The 22558-nt window shown below is 45.9% G+C and overlaps 1 protein-coding gene across 1 annotated transcript in view; it reads right to left on the bottom strand.

Moving 5' to 3' along the window:
* The window catches only part of LOC134348665 (C-type lectin domain family 18 member A-like), a 65083-nt gene extending 43545 nt beyond the window's left edge, over nucleotides 1-21538 (bottom strand). The window contains exons 1-2 of the mRNA XM_063052420.1: nucleotides 21223-21538; nucleotides 20652-20743 (exon numbers count right to left, since the gene is read on the bottom strand). Coding sequence (XP_062908490.1) covers nucleotides 20652-20743; nucleotides 21223-21319 — 189 coding nt within the window. The 5' untranslated portion in view covers nucleotides 21320-21538. The remainder of the gene's footprint in view (nucleotides 1-20651; nucleotides 20744-21222) is intronic.
* Between the last annotated feature and the right edge of the window lie 1020 nt (nucleotides 21539-22558).

The following is a 22558-nucleotide window of genomic DNA, read 5'->3' as shown; positions in this document are numbered from 1 at the left end:
CTGGCCCTCAGGTAGGAGACCGAAACTGCACACAATATGCCAAATTAGGTCTTACCAATATCTCGTACACCTTCAACATCACATCCCAACTCCTGTACTCAATACACTGATTTATGAAGGCCAATGTTCCAAAAGGTCTCTTTACAATCCTATGTACCTGCGTCGCCACTTTCAAGGATCTGTATTCCCAAATCCCTCTGCTCTACTGCACTCCTCCGTGCCCTACTACTCACCTTGTAAGTCCCACCCTGGTTTGTCCACCTAAAAGTACAACACCTCACACCTGTCTGTATTAAATTTCCTCTTCCATTTTACCAGCTTGTCCAGATTCCACTGCAAGCTTTGATTGCCTTCTTCACTGTTAACTCCACCCCCAATCAAAGTGTCATCCAGAAATTTGCTGATCAAGTTATCCACATTATCATCCAGGTCATTGATATAGATGACAAACAACAATGGACCCAGCAGCAGTCCTTGCAGCAATCCACTAGTCACAGGCCTCCAGTCAGAGAAACGACCATCTACTACCACTCTCTGGCTTCTTCTGTAAAGCCAAATGTCTAATCCTACTACCTCATCTTGAATGCCGAGCGATTGAACCTTCTTGACTAACCTCCCATGAAGGACCTTGTCAAATGCTTTGCTAAAGTCCATGTAGATAACATCCTCTGCCTTACCTTCATCAACTTTTCTGGTAACTTCCTCAAAAAACTCTAAGAGATTTGTTGGACATGACCTACCACACACAAGACCATGTTGACTATTCCAAATCAGTCCCTGTCTATATAAATACGTATACTGTATATCTGGCCCCTTAGAATACTTTCCAGTAACCCACCCACAACTGATGTCAGGCTCATCAGCCTATAATTTCCTGGCTTATTCTTAGACCTTCTTAAACAATGGAACTAATTTACCTTTCCTCCAATCATCCGCCTCCTTGTCTGTGGCTAAGAATATTTTAAGTATCACTTCAACTGCCCCTGCAGTTCCTGCATTAGCCTTCAACAGGGTCCAAGAGAACACCTTGTCAGGCCATGGGGATTTATCCACCTTAATTTGCCTCATGTCAGCAGAAACATCCTCCTCTGTAATCTGTATATGGTACATGGTCTCACTGCGGCTTTGCTTCACCTATAGACTCTGTGTTCATCTCCTGAGTAAATACAGATGGAAAAAAAAACATTTAACATCTCCCCCATTTCTTCCACTCATAGATGAAAATTTTCATCCTCAGGAGCACCAATTTTGTCCCTTGCTACCCTATTTCTCTCACTATGTCTTTAGAAGCCCTTGGGATTTTCCTTCACCTTGTCTACTAGAGCAAACTCATGCCTTCTTTTAGCCCTCCTAATTTCCTTAAGTGTCTCTTGCATTTCATATACTCAATTACCTCATTTGCTCCTTCCTGCCTATACCTGCTGTGTACCTCCCTCGTTTTCATAACCAGGGCCTCAAAATTTCTTGAAAACCAAGATTCCCTAAACCCATTATCCTTGCCTTTTATTCTGACTGGAACACACAAACTCTGTACTCTCAAAATTTCACTTTTGAAGGCCTCCCACTTACCAAGCACACCTTTTCCAGAAAACAACCTGTACCAATCTACACCTGCCAGATCCTTTCTGATACCATCAAGACTGGCCTTTCTCCAAGTCAGAATCTCAACCTGCGGAGCAGAGCAATCCATCTCCATAATTATCTTGAAACTAACGGCATTATGATCACTAGATGCAAAATGACTCCCTACACAAACTTCTGTACCTGCCTTGTCTCATCCTAAATGAGAGATACAGTATCGTACTCACTCTAATAGGGATCTCTGTGTACTGATAAAGGAAATCATATCATATCCAGCCCTTTTACAGTTTGGGAGTCCCAGTCAAAATGTTGAAAGTTAAAATCACCTACTATCACAACCTTATGTTTCTTGCAACACCTTGCAATTTCTCTGCAAATTTGCTCCTCTAATTCTCGCAGACTGTTGGATGGTCCATAAGATAATTGCATTAATGTGGTCATCCCTTTCTTATTCCAGAGTTCTACCCATATAACCTCAGTAGATGAGCTCTCCAGTCTATCCTTCCTGAGCACTGCTGTGACATTTTCCCTGACTAGCAATGGCACCGCTCCCCCTTTAATTCTTCCCGGCCTATCAAGTCTAAAACAACAGAACCTTGGAACACTGAGCTGCCAGTCATGCCCCTCCCGCAACCAAGTCCCACAAATGGCAACGGTGTGCTAATTCCTGGTGCTGTGCGATCTCAAATTTCTGTACCTCCTCCTTGACCTGCAATTCCTTCCCAACTTGTTCTCTCTTTATTTTCATCAGCTCCCTCAGATTCTACCACTTGCTTACATACGATTAGCAATTTACATCAGCCAATTAACTACCAACCTGCACATCCCTGGGATGTGGGACAAAACAAAAATTGACAACTGAAGCCATCATGCCACCATAATATCTACCTGCCTTCACCTCTATCGATGATGGGAGCCTCTCATGGGATCTACAGTTCAGGAGCTTAAGCTGAAAGGTGGAGCAGGCTGATATGGTCTTCTGCTCTTCCTATAACCATTGAGTCAACCATACAACTTCTGGTCATTTTCCCAGAACAAATTTTCAAGTAACACAAACTTTGGGATGTCCCATACAGACGAGGCTAGTGTTCCCAATGCCTCCTAAGTCACTAAATAACACAACTACCCTCCCCTACCTTCTCGTCCTGACTGGCAGTATTCAGCCTCGAGCTGGTAATAAAAAACAACCTAAATATGAAACAAGATTTGAGGTCAGATGCCCTTGCAAAACTCAGCTAGGGCGAGGCACTTCAAACAGCAACTTAAACAATGCTGCGGGCAAAAGGCTGTTACAGGCCACAGAAAAGCATTCAGTTGAAGGTAAGGTCACACAAGCCCATGAATAGTCCAATTTTTTTTCAAGAATTCAAGGTTAAACATTGCCTCTGCTCTGACTAAACATAGGAGTGAAGGGAAAATACTTTGCTTAGATATTCCATACATTGCAAGATCCCAAGGAAAGCAATGGAATGAAGAGCCTAATATTCCACTCGTGTGCCGATAGTTGAGTGCTAACCATTAGTTTTATCATTAGTTTTCTCTTAGAACAGTTCTGTGGAACCCTGCAGAAGTGCCAATGAGACCAATGGTTTACCCTCAGCTAAAGGGCCACTCTGCTGATAATCCACCTCTCCTCATTACTTCACCAGAGGGCTGGCCTAGGCTTTGAACCTAGCTTTTTGGTGTGGAGCCTTGGACACATTTTTCAGGCAGAAACTAAAACCTTCTCCCTTGCAATTCCTGTGTTGCTGTTATAGTCTGACCTGGTTTGTTTAAAAACACAGGCTGTTATTAAATATTCCTTTCAATTTACAGATAAATATGGTAACAGTCCCTTGCAGCCCAACGAGCCCACGACGCCTATACCCATGTGACCAATTAACCTACTAACCCATCTGCTTTTGGAAAGAGGGAGGAAACGGAAGCACCTGGAGAAAACCCACATGGTCACAGGGAGAACGTACACACTCCTTACAGTCAATTGAACCTGGGTCACTGATGCTGTAATTGTGTTATGCTAACCACTACATTACCGTGCCTCCATTTCCTTAGCCATTCAATGTTGACTCCCAGTGAAGTAACCTGTCAGTCCCATTGCCCTCTCCCTGCCTCCCCATAGTCCTGAAGCTTGTACTTTTACAATATCCATCATCTCTCCTTTTGTTCTTTTGCCATTTACACTCAGTGGGGGGGGGGGGGCCAACATACGGTGGACAATAAACCTACCAGCACATCTACGGAACCTGAGGGAAAATGGGAGAACATGCAAACTGCATACATTCAGCACCTCCCAAGGTTAGGATTGACTCTGAGTCACTGGAGATGTGTGGAGACTGCCACAGTCCAGAAAAAGGAGAAGTTGATTTTAGAACTTAAACTATTGATACCGTCAGGGTTTGAAGGCATAGTGGAGGTGGCTTGCTGTCGATGCATTCTTCACCATATGACCCCATCAGTCCCTGACAAAAGAAGGAGCTGGGAATTTAAGCTGAGAGTAACTGCAAAGCCTGTTGACCTTCACCAATTATTATTGGTGGACCATTGAAAGCTTCATGCCTTGGTACAGCAACTGCTCTGCCCAAGACTGCAAGAGTCTGTCGTCGTGGACACAGCTCAGTCTATCAGGGAAATCAGCCTCCCTTCCATTGACGTGTTCTACACGTCCTGCCGCCTTGGGGAAGCAGCCAATATTATCAATCCCTTGACAGTAAAGATGAACTCATTCTCACAGTCCACCGCGCTGTGACCCTTGCGGCTTATTGCCTGCCTGAGCCGCACTCTCTGTCATGACATATTTTGCACTCTGTTGTTGTTTTTCCTTTCGTAACACCTCAGTGTCATTATGTTTTGAAATGATCAGTACGGATGGCATGCAATGCAGATTTTATCTGTATCTTGGTCCATGTGTCAATGATACATCAATTACCAACAATCTCTGAAAAACATACAGAAGGCACTGCTGTGAGTCATCTGCCCTGAAGAGAGCTTTTCCACAGCCTTTAGCAGCAATTAATGCTTATCCACTGGGGACTTTCTTCAGTCCTAAGTCTCTTTATCTCTGGAATTTTCTCACTATCTCTTTACCTCTCGCCCCATAAAATCTATTTTATTTACTTATTATATCACAGAAGGAGGATATTCACTGGAGGACTTTGCCTTCACTTCTAGATCCCTTTATCGCTGGCATTCTCTCATCATATCTTTACCTCTCCTCCCATAAGGTGATGCTTAAAATCTCGCACATTAGAGCAGATGGAGGATATTCCAATTGAGTCCCTGCTGGGACGCAGTCGAGCAATCCCATTAGTCCCCTCCCCCCTCCCAACTAGCTCCCCTGCAACCTATTATTTCTCACATACTCATGAACTCCCCCTCTTCCCCATTCATCCACACTCAGGTGTAACTTTTGGTGGCCAATTGCATAAGACCATAAGATTTAGGAACAGAAGTAGGCCATTCAGCCCATTGAGTCTGCTCCACCATTCAATCATGGGCTGATCCAATTCTTCCAGTCATTCCCACTCCCCTGCCTTCACCCCATACCCTTTGATGCCCTGGCTAATCAAGAACCTATCGATCTCTGCCTTAAATATACCCAATGACTTGGCCTCCACAGCCGCGCGTGGCAACAAATTCCACAGATTTATCACCCTCTGCCTAAAGTAATTTCTCCGCATCTCAGTTCTAAAAGGACGTCCTTCAATCCTGAAGTCATGCCCTCTTGTCCTAGAATCCCCTACCATGGGAAATAACTTTGCCATATCTAATCTGTTTGAGATGTGGGAGGAAGCCAGAACAGACGAAATCATCACATGGTGGAAATCTCACACGGACCTTGCTGGAGGTCAGGATCAAACCCGGATGACTGGCTGTGAGACACTGCACTGCTTTGAGCAAGGTGTTCTGGTATCACCGTTTGTAGCTCAGTGCCACGTTCTGTTTGATAATGCCCCAGTGAAGTGCCCAGAGGGGATATTTCCCTCTACTAAAGATGCTTGATAACTGTTAGCCCAATAATTTCGGTACACAGGCCTTACTGAAAATATACATCGCCAACTTGCAACTTTCCCTTCTTTACTACGGCTTATTGTTGACAAAGTTTCTCCGAGCCAGCCACTGAAAATATATCTTTGTGGGAACTAGGTTGAAATCTCCTTACATCTGCAGGGAGTGACAGATCTGAGGGATTAGTGCTCTTTGACTGGATATCAATGCTCCAGTACTCTTGTCCCACTACTGAACCCCCTTCACCCACAGTCAGCAGATCACAAAGTCTCTTTTTGATCATTCATAGGAACCTTTATTTTTGGAGGGGGCATGGCTGGGGGGTGGGAATAAATTGCACACGAGTGAAGATAGAAGGCAGAGTACTTTTTGTTAAGTTATTGAAATAGCAAGCAACAAAAGATCTGAAGTGAATGAACTGAGCTGTTTGTGAGTTATTGACAGGTATTCTTAGAGATTATATTACCAAATATTAGGTCAATTAATTAACCAGTACTCTCCTCTCATACACAGCTTCCCCTGCTACACAGGTTAGGTCAGAGCTGGGAAATATTCAGCTGCTGTTGGGTTGGAATTGAACACTGGTAACCATGGTAATTCTTTTTACTTTCTAGAACACAGCTAAAGGTAAGGCTGTCACACTGAGAAGGATGAATGGGGATTCAACTTCCTCTCTTCCATCCCTAATATCCCTCCAACTGTCCTACTTCAAATCCATGTGCTTAGTATTTAGGTTTTAAACTGCCCTTTCATAGGGGAATCTTTGCCCTTTGAAAGGTCAAGGACTTCAGAACTTTGTGGAGCTGAGGCAGAAGAGGATATGAGGCCTAGGGAAGAGCAGCCATGATGATATTGAACAGTAGAAAAGGCGGAGTGGCCTGCTCATGCTTCTCTAGTCTTATGTTCTCTTGATTTAACCTGGAGGTACAGGGTGAAGTTTCGAGCTGGAAGGAAGAATTACTGTAAAAGTAGTAGAATAAAGACCTGTGTGTACGTATACATTGCTGTTTGTGATTTTTGGACGTTCCCCTTGTGCATTGCACTCAATGAAGTACGGTCTCCAAATCCTCACACAGCAAATTCACAAGACAGGCCAATCAGCCCACTGTGACTGCTAGCCCAAAATGATTACCCAGCTGCATCTCCCCTTCCAGCACTGGGTCCTGCATGTCATGGCTCTTCAAGTAGACACCTAAGTTCTGTGTAACTCTGATGAGTATTTCTGCCTCCCCCATTATTCCAGACAGTGAGTTCCAGACTGCTATGTCACAACCACAGACTCTGGCACAGGGTCTGCTTGCCTTCGCAGGCAGGCGGCAAAACGGATTTGGCAATCGCACTCGTGAGTACGCATGCTCCAACCAATTGCTGTTTCATTGTGGTGGTATTTAACTCCCTTCCTCTTGTTTCAGCCTTGTCAAGACTTGATCAAAAGTAGAGTAACGTCAATGCTCCCTGCTTACCGGTGTCCTGGTTCCGGAAAAGAAGACTACCATTTAGACTGATGTTTAAAGGAGTGATGTTTGTTTGGTATGAAGTTATTACTGCCGAGCTGCTGTATCGGTATTAGCTTTAGCTCGACCATTCTAGTTAACCGCTCTATTGGCTTAGCGTTTATTGTTTCTCCTTTATTTCTGCCCAGTTCCTATTAAAAGTCAAGGAACTTTTGATCCGCTTCACAGTCTCTCTCTCTCTCGGCCCTTGGGCCAGAACTGCACATCCCTGTCACCCTATCACCCTGTGGGGGAAGCACATTCTCCTCTCTCCTCCATCTCTTCACCGATTGGTGTGATCTATGATCTCTGGTTTCTGATTCTTCTGGAAGAGACTTGGAAAATGCCATCAGAGAGTGAAAGAAGCAGAGTTGCTGAGAGCATTTAAGAAGTGTCTAAATGACGAGATGAATTGTCGAGGCAAAGAAGGCCAAGTGCTAAAAGACTGGAAAATATGGATGGAAGCCCACTTTTGGCTTATTTCCTTATTATATGACCCAATGAGACCTTCCCATTTACACTGACTGAACCCTCCATGATTTTACACATCTTATGATGACAGAAAATGCAGCATCTGGTCCTATACACCTTCACAAAGTTAGCAAAAGGATAATGCCCTGTTACTTTCTTCTACTGAAGGATCACTATTGGCCAAGACACGGATCAGAATTCACTTAGCTTTACAGCGATTTTCTTCCTCCACCCAAAGTGGCAGGGAGAGTTCTCAGTTTAACCTCTTATCCTTAAAAAGATTAGAACTCACTGGATATAGCATCAGCTATATAATCCTAAACTCAAGCTTTTGGACTCAAAGACAGTTGGTAATGTGAGCTGCAACTGCCCCTAGGAACAGAACGTGAGGAAAACTGTCACCAGGATGAAATGAAATCAAGGATGAAAAAGCTTTGACGCTTCCGGAACAAATATGGGAGGCTTTAGTATCCACATAACATGGCTGAAGTGGGATATGGCCTGAGTGTACCCATCTTCCTTGTGACCTGCTGAAGCAAAAGGCTAGGCGCAAAAAATAATATGATTGTAAATAGATTTGAAACTGGACAACGTATTTTCTGAGTAACTAATAAACTACGAAGATCCAAAATGTTGAACACTTCAAAGTCTTGGAATCATCTGAGTGAAAGAAAACAAGTTAACTCTAGAAAAAGTCAATCATTAGTTGTTGCATCATATGTGGAAGAAAATAGCAACCTGACTAAGCTTATCACAATTCCTCAACAAATCACTACCTGCCCCAAACCCCACTGATACAACACAGCAAAGACATGCACCAGCAAATCCTTTTTCTCCACAGGTTGGATGAGAGAAACTGGTTAGTATCAAAATAGGTTGCAGTGACAAAATACTGCAGATTGTCCTGAAATAATTGTCCAAATTTAGCCAGGTCTGACACTGTCAGTCAGGTTCTCCACAGATCAGACCGTCAGAGTCAAGTTCAGACCCAGTAAAACCTGCAGCTATTGATGATATTATCAGCCAGCAACTGGCACGCTTTGTAAAATGCTGAAGCGGGGACAGTATTCCATTTCATTTAATTCTGGAAGGCAATAAATCACAGGCAATGGTCCAGAATTTATTGTAACTGATGACTGAATGGCATGTGTCCAACATGACCACACCCAATTAACCTCCAACAGCCTTTTGCAAGGTCGTTTACCATCTAGGGGAGATGTGGTGTAACCCTTTAAGGGAACTTCCCGAGGCCAGAGCTGTCGGGGAAGGGAACTACTAACCGCCAATGCCAATCACATGGAAAGAATTGAGGAGGAAGGCTGAAGGCAAGAAGCAGAATCAATGTCCAGTCAGGCACAAAAAGGGAAAAATGAAAACAAAAAGATTCAACTAGCAGAGAACAAAGAGGAAGCGACAAAAATTCAGTAAGTGAAAGCTGAAGGTGGTGGTTGTGAATTGCCAGCACAGGGATACTATTTGGCAGTCTATAATGGGGAGCTATCCTGAGGGCAACAAAATCTGTGGTGGGGTGAGGATGTACAAAATCTGGGGCAGGTGTGACCTGTACAAAAAGGACGGTTTGCACTTGAATCCCAGGGGGACCAATATCCTGGCAGGGAGGTTTGCTCAGGCTGCTGCGGAGCGTTTAAGTTGGAATGATTGGGGAGTGGGAACTGAACTGAAGAGACTGCGGAAGAGGCAGTTGGCTCACAAATAGAGAAAGCTTGGAGACAGTGCGAGAGGGAAGATAGGCATCCTGGAAAGCATCAAGTTGGATAAGTCGCCGGGACTGGATGAGATGAACCCCAGGCTACTGTGGGAGGCGAGGGAGGAGATTGCTGAGCCTCTGGTGATGATCTTTGCAACATCAATGGGGTCAGGAGAGGTTCCAGAGGATTGGAGGGTTGCGGATCTTGTTCCTTTATTCAAGAAAGGGAGTAGAGATGGCCCAGGAAATTATAGATCAGTGAGTCTTACCTCAGTGGTTGGTAATTTGATGAAGATCCTGAGAAGCAGGATTTATGAAGATTTGGAGAGGTATAATATGATTAGGAATAGTCAGCATGGTTTTGTCAAGGGCAGGTCATGCCTTACGAGACTGATTGAATTTTTTGAGGATGTGACTGAACACATTGATGAAGGAAGAGCAGTAGATGCAGTGTATATGGATTTCAGCAAGGCATTTGATAAGGTACCCCATGCAAGGCTTATTGAGAAAGTAAGGAGGCATGGGATCCAAGGGGACATTGCTTTGTGGATCCAGAACTGGCTTGCCCACAGAAGGCGAAGAGTGGTTGTAGACGGGTCATATTCTGCATGGATGTTGGTCACCAGTGGAGTGCCTCCGGGATCTGTTCTGAGACCCTTACTCTTCATGATTTTTATAAATGATCTGGATGAGGAAGTGGAGGGATGGGTTAGTAAGTTTGCTGATGACACAAAGGTTGGAGGTGTTGTGGATAGTGTGGAGGGGTGTCAGAGGTTACAGCGGGACTTTGATAGGATGCAAAACTGGGCTGAGAAGTGGCAGATGGAGTTCAACCCACGTAAGTGTGAAGTGGTTCATTTTGGTAGGTCAATTACGATGGCAGGATATACAAACGTAGTATTAATGGTAACACTCTTGGCAGTGTGGAGGATCAAAGGGATCTTGGGGTCCGAGTCCATAGGACGCTCAAAGCAGCTGCGCAGGTTGACTCTGTGGTTAAGAAGACGTACAGTGTATTGGCCTTCATCAATCGTGGAATTGAATTTAGGAGCCGAGAGGTAATGTTGCAGTTACATAGGACCCTGGTCAGACCCCACTTGGAGTACTGTGCTCATTTCTGGTCGCCTCACTACAGGAAGGATGTGGAAGTCATAGAAAGGGTGCAGAGGATATTTTCTAGGATGTTGCCTGGATTGGGGAGCATGCCTTATGAGAACAGGTTGAGTGAACTTGGCCTTTTCTCCTTGGAGCGACGGAAGATGAGAGGTGACCTGATAGAGGTGTACAAGATAATGGTGGTGGAGGCGGATACAATAGGGTCTTTTAAGAGACTCCTGGATAGGTACATGGAGCTTAGAAAAATAGAGGGCTATAGGTAAGCCTAGTAATTTCTAAGGTAGGGACATGTTCGGCACAACTTTGTGGGCCGAAGGGCCTGTATTATGCTGTAGGTTTTCTATGTTTCTATGTACCCACTGTACAAATACAGGATCTTGGTGGTGCAGTAGCAGGAAGCCTGACAGGACAACCCTATTTCTGAGACATGAACAGGGTATTACCCAGCCTTGCAGAGTGCATTCCACATTCAGCAAAGAAAGCAGATGCCTCACTGTTATTTTGACTCCATTGAGAGATTGGTCATGCAGTGATTACCGCCTCAGTCAATCTAACGTAGACCAAACACGGCCATGGCCTAACTAGTAATGCCACATAATATCAAATTTCAGTCAGATAAAGAGCTTCTGAGATAAGTTACGCAGAAGCCTATTATTCCAGAGATTGATTTAATTAGAGCAAACTTCACCAACATCTGCTCCTCCACAACCTCCTGGTGTATGAAAGGCTCAAAGCTCTCTCTCTCTGTCTGTCTCTCCCACCTGTACAGGGTGCATTGTTTCAGAATGCTGGGCAGCCACAATAGCAGGGATTATTCCAGCCATGACCTGGCCCAACCTCCCAAAGTGCAGCAGGACTACTCAAGCTCGTCATCCAAGCCCTGACTAATGAAAGTCGGTTCATGGGCACGAGATACTGCAGATGCATTTACAGCGCCTTCAATCTTGACCTTGTCTTGTCCTTGGCATTTGTCTGCATTCATTACAGATTCAAAACAGCATTACAAGCCCCTGTCACTGCTTGCAGCCCTCCAAAGAAAACTTAGGAAATTTGTTACCATCTGGTGAGCATTTCCAGCCCTTTTCTGTTTTAATTTCAGGCTGTCAGCATTGACAGTTTTTTCTTTGTTTACATAATCTAATTTGTGGGAAGTGGGCTCCCTCGTGGAATATTACATAAGTATTAAATTGGTCAGAATTCTTGCATCTATAGCAGCAGTCCCCAACCACCGGGCCGCAAAGCACGTGCTACTGGGCTGCGAGGAAACGATATGAGTCAGCTGCACCTTTCCTCATTCCCTGTCATGCACTGTTGAACTTGAACACAGGGTTGCCAACTGTCCCGTATATTGGGCTAAATTGGTTTGTCCCGTATTTCCCCTGCTAAGGTAGAGCGTTCCTATGAAACCTTTCGTGCCGAAATGGCGTGAAGCGAAGAAGCAATTACCATTAATTTATATGGGAAAAATTTTTGAGCATTCCCAGACCCAAAAAATAACCTACCAAATCATACCAAATAACACATAAAACCGAAAATAAATAACACTAACATATAGTAAAAGCAGGAATGATATGATAAATACACAGCCTATATAAAGTAGAAATTATGTATGTACAGTATAGTCGGGAAGATGAAGGGGAAACCGATATGTGGGGGGGAAAATCGGCACGTACGCGTATGCGCACATCACATGCGCACGTCACGCATTCGCCCACAGGTGACCACGCAAGGCTTCATGGTCATGGTAGTCTTTCCTGGGGTAAAGTGTCCCGGGGTTTGACTGCTAATTTTGTCCCTTATTTGGGAGTGAGAAAGTTGGCAACCCTAACTGTAAAAGACATGTTGAGGTGAGTTTAACCCCACTTGAACACCCCCCCGGTCGGCCAGTCCGCAAGAATATTGTCAATATTAAACCGGTCTGCAGTGCGAAAAAGATTGGGGACCCCTGGTCTATAGCGTCTTCCCTCACAGCTCTGGAATCGGGAACAGTCCTAGAGGATCACACAAAATTGCTGGACAGGTGTCCATAAGAGTACGAGTGTCATTCTGGAATGCCTATGCATTTGGAGCCTGTGGTGCAGCCAAACTTCTCTCAGAGCACCAAAGTGCCCGGTTACCATACAGAAAAGCTTCCTGCACTTTGCCAGGATGGCTTCCCTTGGCTTCTTGGCGATATCATGGAGAAGACTCGGGTAATTGGACAAAGCTCCAGTCAGCAACACTGCAGAAGTTCCTACACTACACTCATTGCAGATATCAGACCATAAAGCATAGGAGCAGAATTAGGACTTTTGATCTATCGAGTCTGCTCTGCCATTCAATCATGGCTGATCGTTTTTTTTTCCCCTCCTCAGCCTCACTTTCCAGCCTTCTCTCAGTAATCTTTGATGCCATGGCTAATCAGGAATCTATCAATATCTGTCTTAGATACACCCAACAACCTGGCCTTCACAGCTGCCTGTGGTAACAAAGTCCACAAATTCACTCCTCTCTGGCTGAAGAAATTTTCTGCGTCTGTTTTAAATGGACACCGCTCTATCCTAGACTCCCCCACCATGGGAAACATCCTTTCCACATCTACATGCAATTGGTTAGAATTGGTTGGCAGACAGGAAGCAAAGAGTGGGAATAAACGGGACCTTTTCAGAATGGCAGGCAGTGACTAGTGGGGTACCGCAAGGCTCAGTGCTGGGACCCCAGTTGTTTACAACATATATTAATGACTTGGATGAGGGAATTAAATGCAGCATCTCCAAGTTTGCGGATGACACGAAGCTGGGTGGCAGTGTTAGCTGTGAGGAGGATGCTAAGAGGATGCAGAGTGACTTGGATAGGTTGGGTGAGTGGGCAAATTCATGGCAGATACAATTTAATGTGGATAAATGTGAAGTTATCCACTTTGGTGGCAAAAATAGGAAAGCAGATTATTATCTGAATGGTGGCCGATTAGGAAAAGGGGAGGTGCAACGAGACCTGGGTATCATTATACACCAGTCATTGAAAGTGGGCATGCAGGTACAGCAGGCAGTGAAAAAGGCAAATGGTATGCTGGCATTTATAGCAAGAGGATTCGAGTACAGGAGCAGGGAGGTACTACTGCAGTTGTACAAGGCCTTGGTGAGACCACACCTGGAGTATTGTGTGCAGTTTTGGTCCCCTAATCTGAGGAAAGACATCCTTGCCATAGAGGGAGTACAAAGAAGGTTCACCAGATTGATTCCTGGGATGGCAGGACTTTCATATGAAGAAAGACTGGATGAACTGGGCTTGTACTCGTTGGAATTTAGAAGATTGAGGGGGGATCTGATTGAAACGTATAAAATCCTAAAGGGATTGGACAGGCTAGATGCAGGAAGATTGTTCCCGATGTTGGGGAGGTCCAGAACGAGGGGTCACAGTTTGAAGATAAAGGGGAAGCCTTTTGGGACTGAGATTAGGAAAAACTTCTTCACACAGAGAGTGGTGAATCTGTGGAATTCTCTGCCACAGGAAACAGTTGAGGCCAGTTCATTGGCTATATTTAAGAGGGAGTTAAATATGGCCCTTGTGGCTACGGGGATCAAGGGGTATGGAGGGAAGGCTGGTGCAGGGTTCTGAGTTGGATGATCAGCCATGATCATAATAAATGGCGTGCAGGCTCGAAGGGCTGAATGGCCTACTCCTGCACCTATTTTCTATGTTTCTATGTTTACTCTGTCTAGGCCTTTCAACATTCGAAAGGTTTCAATGAGATCCCCCCCCTCATCCTTCTAAATTCCAGCAAGTACAGGTCCAGAGCCATCAAATGTTCCTCAAATAACCCTTTCATTCCCAGAATCACCCTTGTGAACCTCCTCTGAACCCTCTCCAATGCCAGCACATCTTTTCTTAGACAAAGAGCCCAAAGCTGTTCACAATAGTCAAGATGAGGCCTCACCAGCATCTTATAAATCCTCAGCATCACATCCCTGCTCTTATATCATAGACTTTGAAATGAATGATAACATTGCAATTGCCTTCCTCACCACTTACTTCAACCTGCAAGTACCTGCACAAGGACTCCTATGTCCCTTTACATCTCAGATTTTTGGATTTTCTCCCCATTTAGAACATAGTCTACACATTTATTTATTCTACCAGAATGTACGACCATGTATTTTCCAACATTGCATTTCATTTGTCACTTAATTTTCTCATTCTTGTAATCTATCTAAGTCCTTCTGCAGCCTTCCTATTTCCTCAACACCACCTGCCCCTCCACCAATCTTCATACCATCACCAAACTGGGCAACAAAACCATCTATTCCATTATCTAAATCATTGATATACAGCATAAAAAGAAGCGGTCCCAACACTGACCCCTGCAGAGCTCCACGAGTCACTGGCAGTCAACCAGAAAAGGATGCTTTTATTCCCACTCACTGCTTCCTAACAATCCGCCAATGCTCTAACTTTCCTGTAATACCATGGGCTCTTAACTTGGTAAGCAGTCTCACGTGTGGCACCTTGTCGAAAGGCCTTTTGAAAATCCAAATATACAACACTAACTGCATCCCCTTTATCTATCCTACTTGTAATCTCCTCAAAGAATTCTAATAGGCAAGATTTTCCCTGAAGAAAATCACACTGACTTTGTGCTATCTTGTCCTGTGTCACCAAGTACTCCATTACCTCATCCTTAACAACTGACTCCAACATCTTCTCAACCACTGTCAGGCGAACTTGTCTATAATTTCATTTCTGCTGCCTCCCTCCTTTCTTAAAGTGTGGAGTGATACTTGCAATTTTCTAGTCCTCCAGGACCATGCCAGAGTCCAATGGTTCTTGAAAGATCAATACTAGTGCCTCCACAATCACTACCGCTACCTCTTTCAGAACTCGGTGATTTTAGTTCTTTCAGCTTTCCGAGCATGTTCTTCCTTGTAATAGTAACTGCACTCACTTCTCTTCCTTCACAGCTCCCTAATCACCTCCAGTTCATTACATAACACACAATCCCGTACAGCTGATCACCTAGTAGGCTTAATGACAAACTGCTTGAAAAAGCTATCCAGTAGGCATTCAAGAACTTCAATCTCTTGAGATCCATTATCAACCTGCATATTAAATTCTCTCATGACTATCATAACATTGCCCCTTTAACACGCCTTTTCTATTTTCTGTTGTAATCTGTGGTCCACATCCCAGCTACTGTCTGGAGGCCTGTATATAACTGCCATCAGGGTCCTTTTACCCTTGCAGTTTCTTAACTCAACCCACAAGTACTCAACCTCTTCTGACTCTTTGTCACATCCTTCTAATGATTTGATGCCATTCTTTACCAGCAGAGCCACGCCACCCCCTCTGCCCACCTTCCTATCTCTCCGATACAACGTGTAACCTTGGACATTCAACTCCCAACTACAACCATCCTTCAGCCACAATTCGGTGATGGCCACAACATCATACCTGGCAATCTGTAAAAGTTCTGCAACAAGATTAGCCACCTTGTTTCTTATACTCCGTGCACTGAGATATGACACTTTGAGTACTGTATTTTGATTCTGCAACCCTACTGCACTGATAGTCACACTGCTGGCTGCGATTTTGTCCTGTCATCTGCCTGCTCTTCCTGACAGTCTGACTGCATGCTATCTTTACTTTTTTTACCATCTATCCTAACCTGAGTCCCTTCACTCGAGTTCCTATCCCACTGCCAAGTTAGTTTAAACCCTCCCCAACAGCTCAAACAAACCTACCTGTGAGAATCCCCCTCGGGTTCAAGAGCAACCAGCCCCTTTTGCACAGGTCATACCCCACCCCCCAATGATCTAAGACCCTGAAGCCCTGCCCCCGGCACCAGCTTCGCAGCCATGCATTTATCTGCAAATCATCTTGTTTCTACCCTCACTGGTGCCTGGCACAAGCAGCAGTCCAGGAATTACTACCCTGGAGGTCCTGCTTCTCAGCTTTCTACCTAGCTGTCTAAATTCCCTCTTCAGGACCTCTTTGCTTTTCTTTCCCATGTCATTGGTACTGATATGTACCAAGACATCTGGCCGCTCTCCCTCCCCCTCCTGTGCAGGAACAGCTTCACTCCCCAAAACAAGCCTCATGATTTTTACCAAGGTACACCACGTGACACTGTGCTTGGAGGCTGCTGAAAGCACTTTCAGCCGCCCATCCAAGTTGAGGTTTGGCAGTGAGTCGGGCAGAACTCTGCCTATGCCTGAAGGAGATATATGTTTGAACCTTCAAATGACATTCCATTTGAGCCTTCCCTTTATTAAAAGACGTTCTGCTTTATAAGAGAGCAATGCCAATCACAATGCAGGCTAATGTAGTGGAAAAGCACAATCTAGACTAATTTTGGGCTGTACTGCTTCATGTTTTAACACAAGTGTCAGAACATACAACATTACAGCACAGAAACAGGCCCTACAGCCCATGATGTTGTCCTGAATTAATTAAACTATAATTAAGTGACTTACTAACCTAGTCCCTTTTGCCTACACATTATGTCATCAAGGTGAGTGATCAGCATCAGGGAGCAGTGCTGGTCTACACCAAGAAATCCATCCTTATTAACACTTTATGTAACTTCATGCTCAAATAGTTGCAAAATTGATCAGCAACATTTTCTTCTACATTATTGCTGTTCTGTGGGCAGTCAGCAGGCGAGGCAGCATCTATTTCTATAGACGCTGCCTGACCTGCTGAGTTCGTCCAGCATTTTGCTTTGCATTTCCAGCACCTGCAGATTTTCTCTTATTCGTGATTCTCTGGGCATTTAACAGATACAGTTATGAACCCCTGTATCTCATACTGCAGATCCAAAACTTACTCACTGCTGCAGTCAGGGTCCCAGTACAATCCCTGAAATAGGGTGTGCAGCAGAACTGGTCACAGTGACACTACAGAACTCAGCAACTCGGAGGTTACAATGACTATCCACCCTGTCATGCTGCCTGTGCAAATTCCAATATGAGGCTGTTGAGAACATGGGATGATACCAAAGGATGCATCAAGCATTGATACAACTCCCCTGAATGAATGAACTTTTTGCATACTACAAGAAGAGAAGTGACACTCTCAAAACGATGTTTGCCCTGCCAGACTCTGTAGCAGCACACCACACAGTGGGTACATAAATTCAGATTATTTTCACCCTTTGTGCGCCTGAGTGTCCTCTATCATCATGTATTTCACTGAAAACCTATAGCTTGACTGTCTTCAGTTATGCCATCATATTACTCTCCATTATATCCTGTATCCTACCCGCAACCCTCCATTACATCCCGCGTGTCCTACCCGCAACCCTCCATTACATCCCGTGTGTCCTACCCGCAACCCATTACATCCCATGTCCTACCACAACCCTCCATTACAACCCGTGTGTCCTACCCACAACCCTCCATTACATCCCGTGTGTCCTACCCGCAACCCTCCATTACATCCAGTGTATCCAACCCACAACCCTCCATTACATCCCGTGTGTCCTACCCGCAACCCGCCATTACATCCCATATGTCCTACTCACAACCCTTGATTACATCCCGTGTCCTACCACAACCCTCCATTACATCCTCTGTGTCCTACCCACAACTCTCGATTACATCCCGAGTCCTACCACAACCCTCCATTACATCCTGTGTCCTACCCACAACCCTCCATTATATCCCGTGTCCTACCTGCAACCCTCCATTTCATCCTGTGTCCTACCCGCAACCCTCCATTACATCCCGTGTATCCAACCCACAACTCTCTATTACATCTTCTGTGTCCTACCCGCAACCCACCATTACATCCCATGTGTCCTACGCACAACCCTTGATTACATCCCGTGTCCTACCACAACCCTCCATTACATCCCGTGTGTCCTACCCTCAACCCTCCATTACATCCCGTGTCCTACCCACAACCCTCCATTACATCCCGTGTGTCCTACCCGCAACCCTCCATTACATCCCGTGTATCCAACCCACAACCCTCCATTACATCCCGTGTGTCCTACCCGCAACCCGCCATTACATCCCGTGTCCTACCCACAACCCTCCATTACATCCCGTGTGTCCTACCCGCAACCCTCCATTACATCCCGTGTATCCAACCCACAACCCTCCATTACATCCCGTGTGTCCTACCCGCAACCCGCCATTACATCCCATGTGTCCTACCCACAACCCTTGATTACATCCCGTGTCCTACCACAACCCTCCATTACATCCTGTGTCCTACCCACAACCCTCCATTACATCCCGTGTCCTACGCACAACCCTCCATTACATCCCGTGCGTCCTACCCGCAACCCTCCATTACATCCCGTGCGTCCTACCCACAACCCTCCATTATATTCCCTGGGTCCTACCCGCAACCCTCCATTACATCACGTGACCTACCCGCAACCCTCCATTACATCCCGTGTGTCCTACCCTCAACCCTCCATTACATCCCGTGTCCTACCCACAACCCTCCATTACATTCTGAGTGTCCTACCCGCAACCCTCCATTACATCCCGTGTATCCAACCCACAACACTCCATTACATCCCGTGTGTCCTACTCGCAACCTGCCATTACATCCCATGTGTCCTACCCACAACCCTTGATTACATCCCGTGTCCTACCACAACCCTCCATTACATCCCGTGTGTCCTACCCGCAACCCTCGATTACATCCCATGTCCTACCACAATCCTCCATTACATCCCGGGCGTCCTACCCACAACCCTCCATTACATCCCGTGCGTCCTACCCACAACCCTCCATTATATCCCCTGGCTCCTACCCGCAATCCTCCATTACATCGCGTGACCTACTTGCAACCCTCCATTACATCCCGTGTCCTACCCGCAACCCTCCATTTCATCCCGTGTCCTACCCGCAACACTCCATTACATCCCGTGTATCCAACCCACAACTCTCCATTACATCTTCTGAGTCCTACCCGCAACCCGCCATTACATCCCATGTGTCCTACCCACAACCCTTGATTACATCCCGTGTCCTACCCACAACCCTCCATTACATCCCGAGTGTCCTACCCGCAATCCTCCATTACATCCTGTGTATCCAACCCACAACTTTCCATTACATCCCGTGTGTCCTACCCGCAACCCACCATTACATCCCATGTGTCCTACCCACAACCCTTGATTATATCCCGTGTCCTACCACAACCCTTCATTACATCCCGTGTGTCCTACCCGCAACCCTCGATTACATCCCATGTCCTACCACAACCCTCAATTACATCCCGTGCGTCCTACCCACAACCCTCCATTACATTCCGTGCGTCCTACCCACAACCCTCCATTATATCCCCTGGCTCCTACCCGCAATCCTCCATTACATCGCATGACCTACTTGCAACCCTCCATTACATCCCGTGTCCTACCCGCAACCCTCCATTACATCCCGTGTATCCAACCCACAACCCTCCATTACATCCCGTGTGTCCTACCCGCAACCCGCCATTACATCGCATGTGTCCCACCCACAACCCTCCATTACATCCCGTGTGTCCTACCCGCAACCCTCGATTACATCCCGTGTCCTACCACAACCCTCCATTACATCCCGTGCGTCCTACCCGCAACCCTCCATTACATCCCGTGTGTCCTACCCGCAACCTTCCATTACATCCCGTGTGTCCAACCCACAACCCTCCGTTACATCCCGTGTGTCCTACCCACAACCCTCCATTACATCCTGTGTCCTACCCACAACCCTCCATTACATCCAGTGTGTCCTACCCACAACCCTCCATTACATCCCGTGTCCTACCCACAGCCCTCCATTACATCCTGTCCTATCCACAACCCTCCATTGCATCCTGTGTCACAACCACAACCAGTTCTTACATCCATTGCATCCCACACACAGCCCATTACACTGCGTGCATCCCACCCACAGCTCTCTGTTACACCCCTTGCAAATCAATTACAACTCTCCATACACACCATCTATTGCAAACATAACCCTCCATTACACCCCATGCATCCCACCCACAACCCTCTATTACATCCCGTGTGTTCCACGCACAGCCCTTTGTTACACCCTATGCATCCCACTCACAACCCTCCATTACGCATTATGCATTCCACCCACTGCCTTCCATTACACTCCATGCATCCCAATCACAGCACTCCATTAAGCCTGAGTGCCTCCCACCCACTGACCTCAACTACATTCATTACCTCTGACTGCCCACCATTTTATCTGTGTACATCACACCAGTAACAGGTCTGCTGAACAGTATAGTCAGCGCAGAATACCACTTAGACTTGGCGCAAGAATGGGCAAGAGGCACCTACTCACCATTTTCTGCATGTTGGCTGCAGGAGGCTGCACTTTGCTCCTGAGACGGTTGTGGTGAGCCAGGATGGCAAAACGCTCTTTAGGCGCTAACTCTGAAACGAGAAAACGGCAAAAGTATAAAAATGCAAATGTCAGGCATAGTTTAAAATCTCCATGGTGACCGAATGTGTCTCAAAAGTCCAATTCTGCGTCGTGGATTTGCATGAGGCAAAGATTAACCCCGCTAGTCTACTTATTCACTTTAAATACTCCAAATAAACCATGGACATTTCAAGGTGATTTTCAGACGGAACCTCAATCCAAAGACGTTCTTTTAAAAATTTTATTTTGCATAATCTTCAAAATACTGAAGTCATTTCACTCACCAACTGTACAGTTGGAAATGTTTGCAAGCTGCAAACTTACACCGAGTTTTTACAGGAGAGAACTAAAGCCTTATTATTAATCAGAACTGCCCGCCTAAAATGAAAACAGGTCTTTAAGTGGTGCAGATCTTTAAATCAAGCGAAACTCGACCCTGTCTATGCACGATTCGCGGGATGGGATTCCGGGAGAGCCCGGCTGACTTTACCTTTCAGATCCCAGCTGAAGCCCCCTTTCCCTGCTGTCGCTGTTGCTGCCGCCGCCAGGCTGGCGAGAAGAATCGGTAACACGGTTGGCCGTTTCATCTGGGTCTGAGCGGTCCCCAGAGCACAAACTGCAGCGAAGCCGTTTGGCACAGATTTCTCTTGCGCGACTAGTGCAGTGAAGCACGCAGCGGCGAACCAAAGCGAGAGAGAGCCAGCTTAGTGGGTAGAATTCCGTCACTACAACCACTGGTTGCTACACGCACCGCCAACCGCACACTGCAAGTACTTTCAAGTCATTGACCCAGCGACAAGGCGCGCACTGTATTCCGTTGTAAAAAGATGCATAACGCGCAGCAGGCAGTGAATCCATCCCAGGCACAATTAGATATTGCCAAGGGAATGATTAAAGGTTGCACATTAAATAATTGCGCCGTGCAATCGATGGACAATGTACAGTAAGTCAATTGCAGACGGGTGGAAGATAGTCACATCATTTTGGGGTCATTGTAAACTGGTAGTCAGATTGCTCCTTGCAGTTGCAAACTGGAGAGTCAAACAATGCACCTTGTAATAATCGCACCCAGGTCACAGACAGCCATCCTGCTGTGCATTAATTGCAAGTGTGCAATAATTGGGGACAGTCTCGTTAGATATCGCATTACATATCTCTGCAGTCAGACAATATAAAGCATTGGTGGGGCCGCACTTGGTGTATTGTGAGGAGATGTGGGCCCCTTAGAAAGGATGTGCTGAACTGGAGAGGATTCAAAGAAGGGGTCAGGAAAATGATTCCAGGGTTGAACGGCTTGTCATGTGAAGAGCGTTTGACGGCTCTGGGCCTGTATTCACTAGAATTCAGAAGAATGAGGGGTGACCTCATTGAAACCTGTCGAATGGTGAAAGGCCTTGATAGAGTGGTCGTGGAGAGGATGTTTCCTATGGTGGGGACGTCCAAGACCAGAGGACACAGCCTCAGAATAGAGGGGCGGCCTTTTGTAATGGGAATGAGGAGGAATTTCTCTAGACGGAGGGTGGTGAATCGGGGGAGCTCTTTGCGACAGGCAGCTGTGGAGGTAGAGTCTTTATGTATATTTAGGGCAGAGGTTGATTGATTCTTGATTGGCCAGGGCAAGAAGAGATACCGGGAGAAGGCAGGAGATTGGGGCTCAGAGGAAAATTGGATCAGCCATGATGAAATGGGAGAGCAGACTCAATGGGCCAAATGGCCTAATTCTGCTCTGATATCTTATGGTCTTAGTATAGCTTGTACTGTGCTTCAGTTGCAAGCAATTTCTACTTGTACATCTTCGGATGTAATAATTTCAAACAGACTACACG

This window comes from Mobula hypostoma, chromosome 1, assembly GCF_963921235.1.
Source record: "Mobula hypostoma chromosome 1, sMobHyp1.1, whole genome shotgun sequence".
Taxonomy (NCBI): Eukaryota; Metazoa; Chordata; class Chondrichthyes; order Myliobatiformes; family Myliobatidae; genus Mobula; species Mobula hypostoma.
Note: the sequence above shows the minus strand (reverse complement) of the source record. Positions and strands in the feature narration are given on the sequence as shown.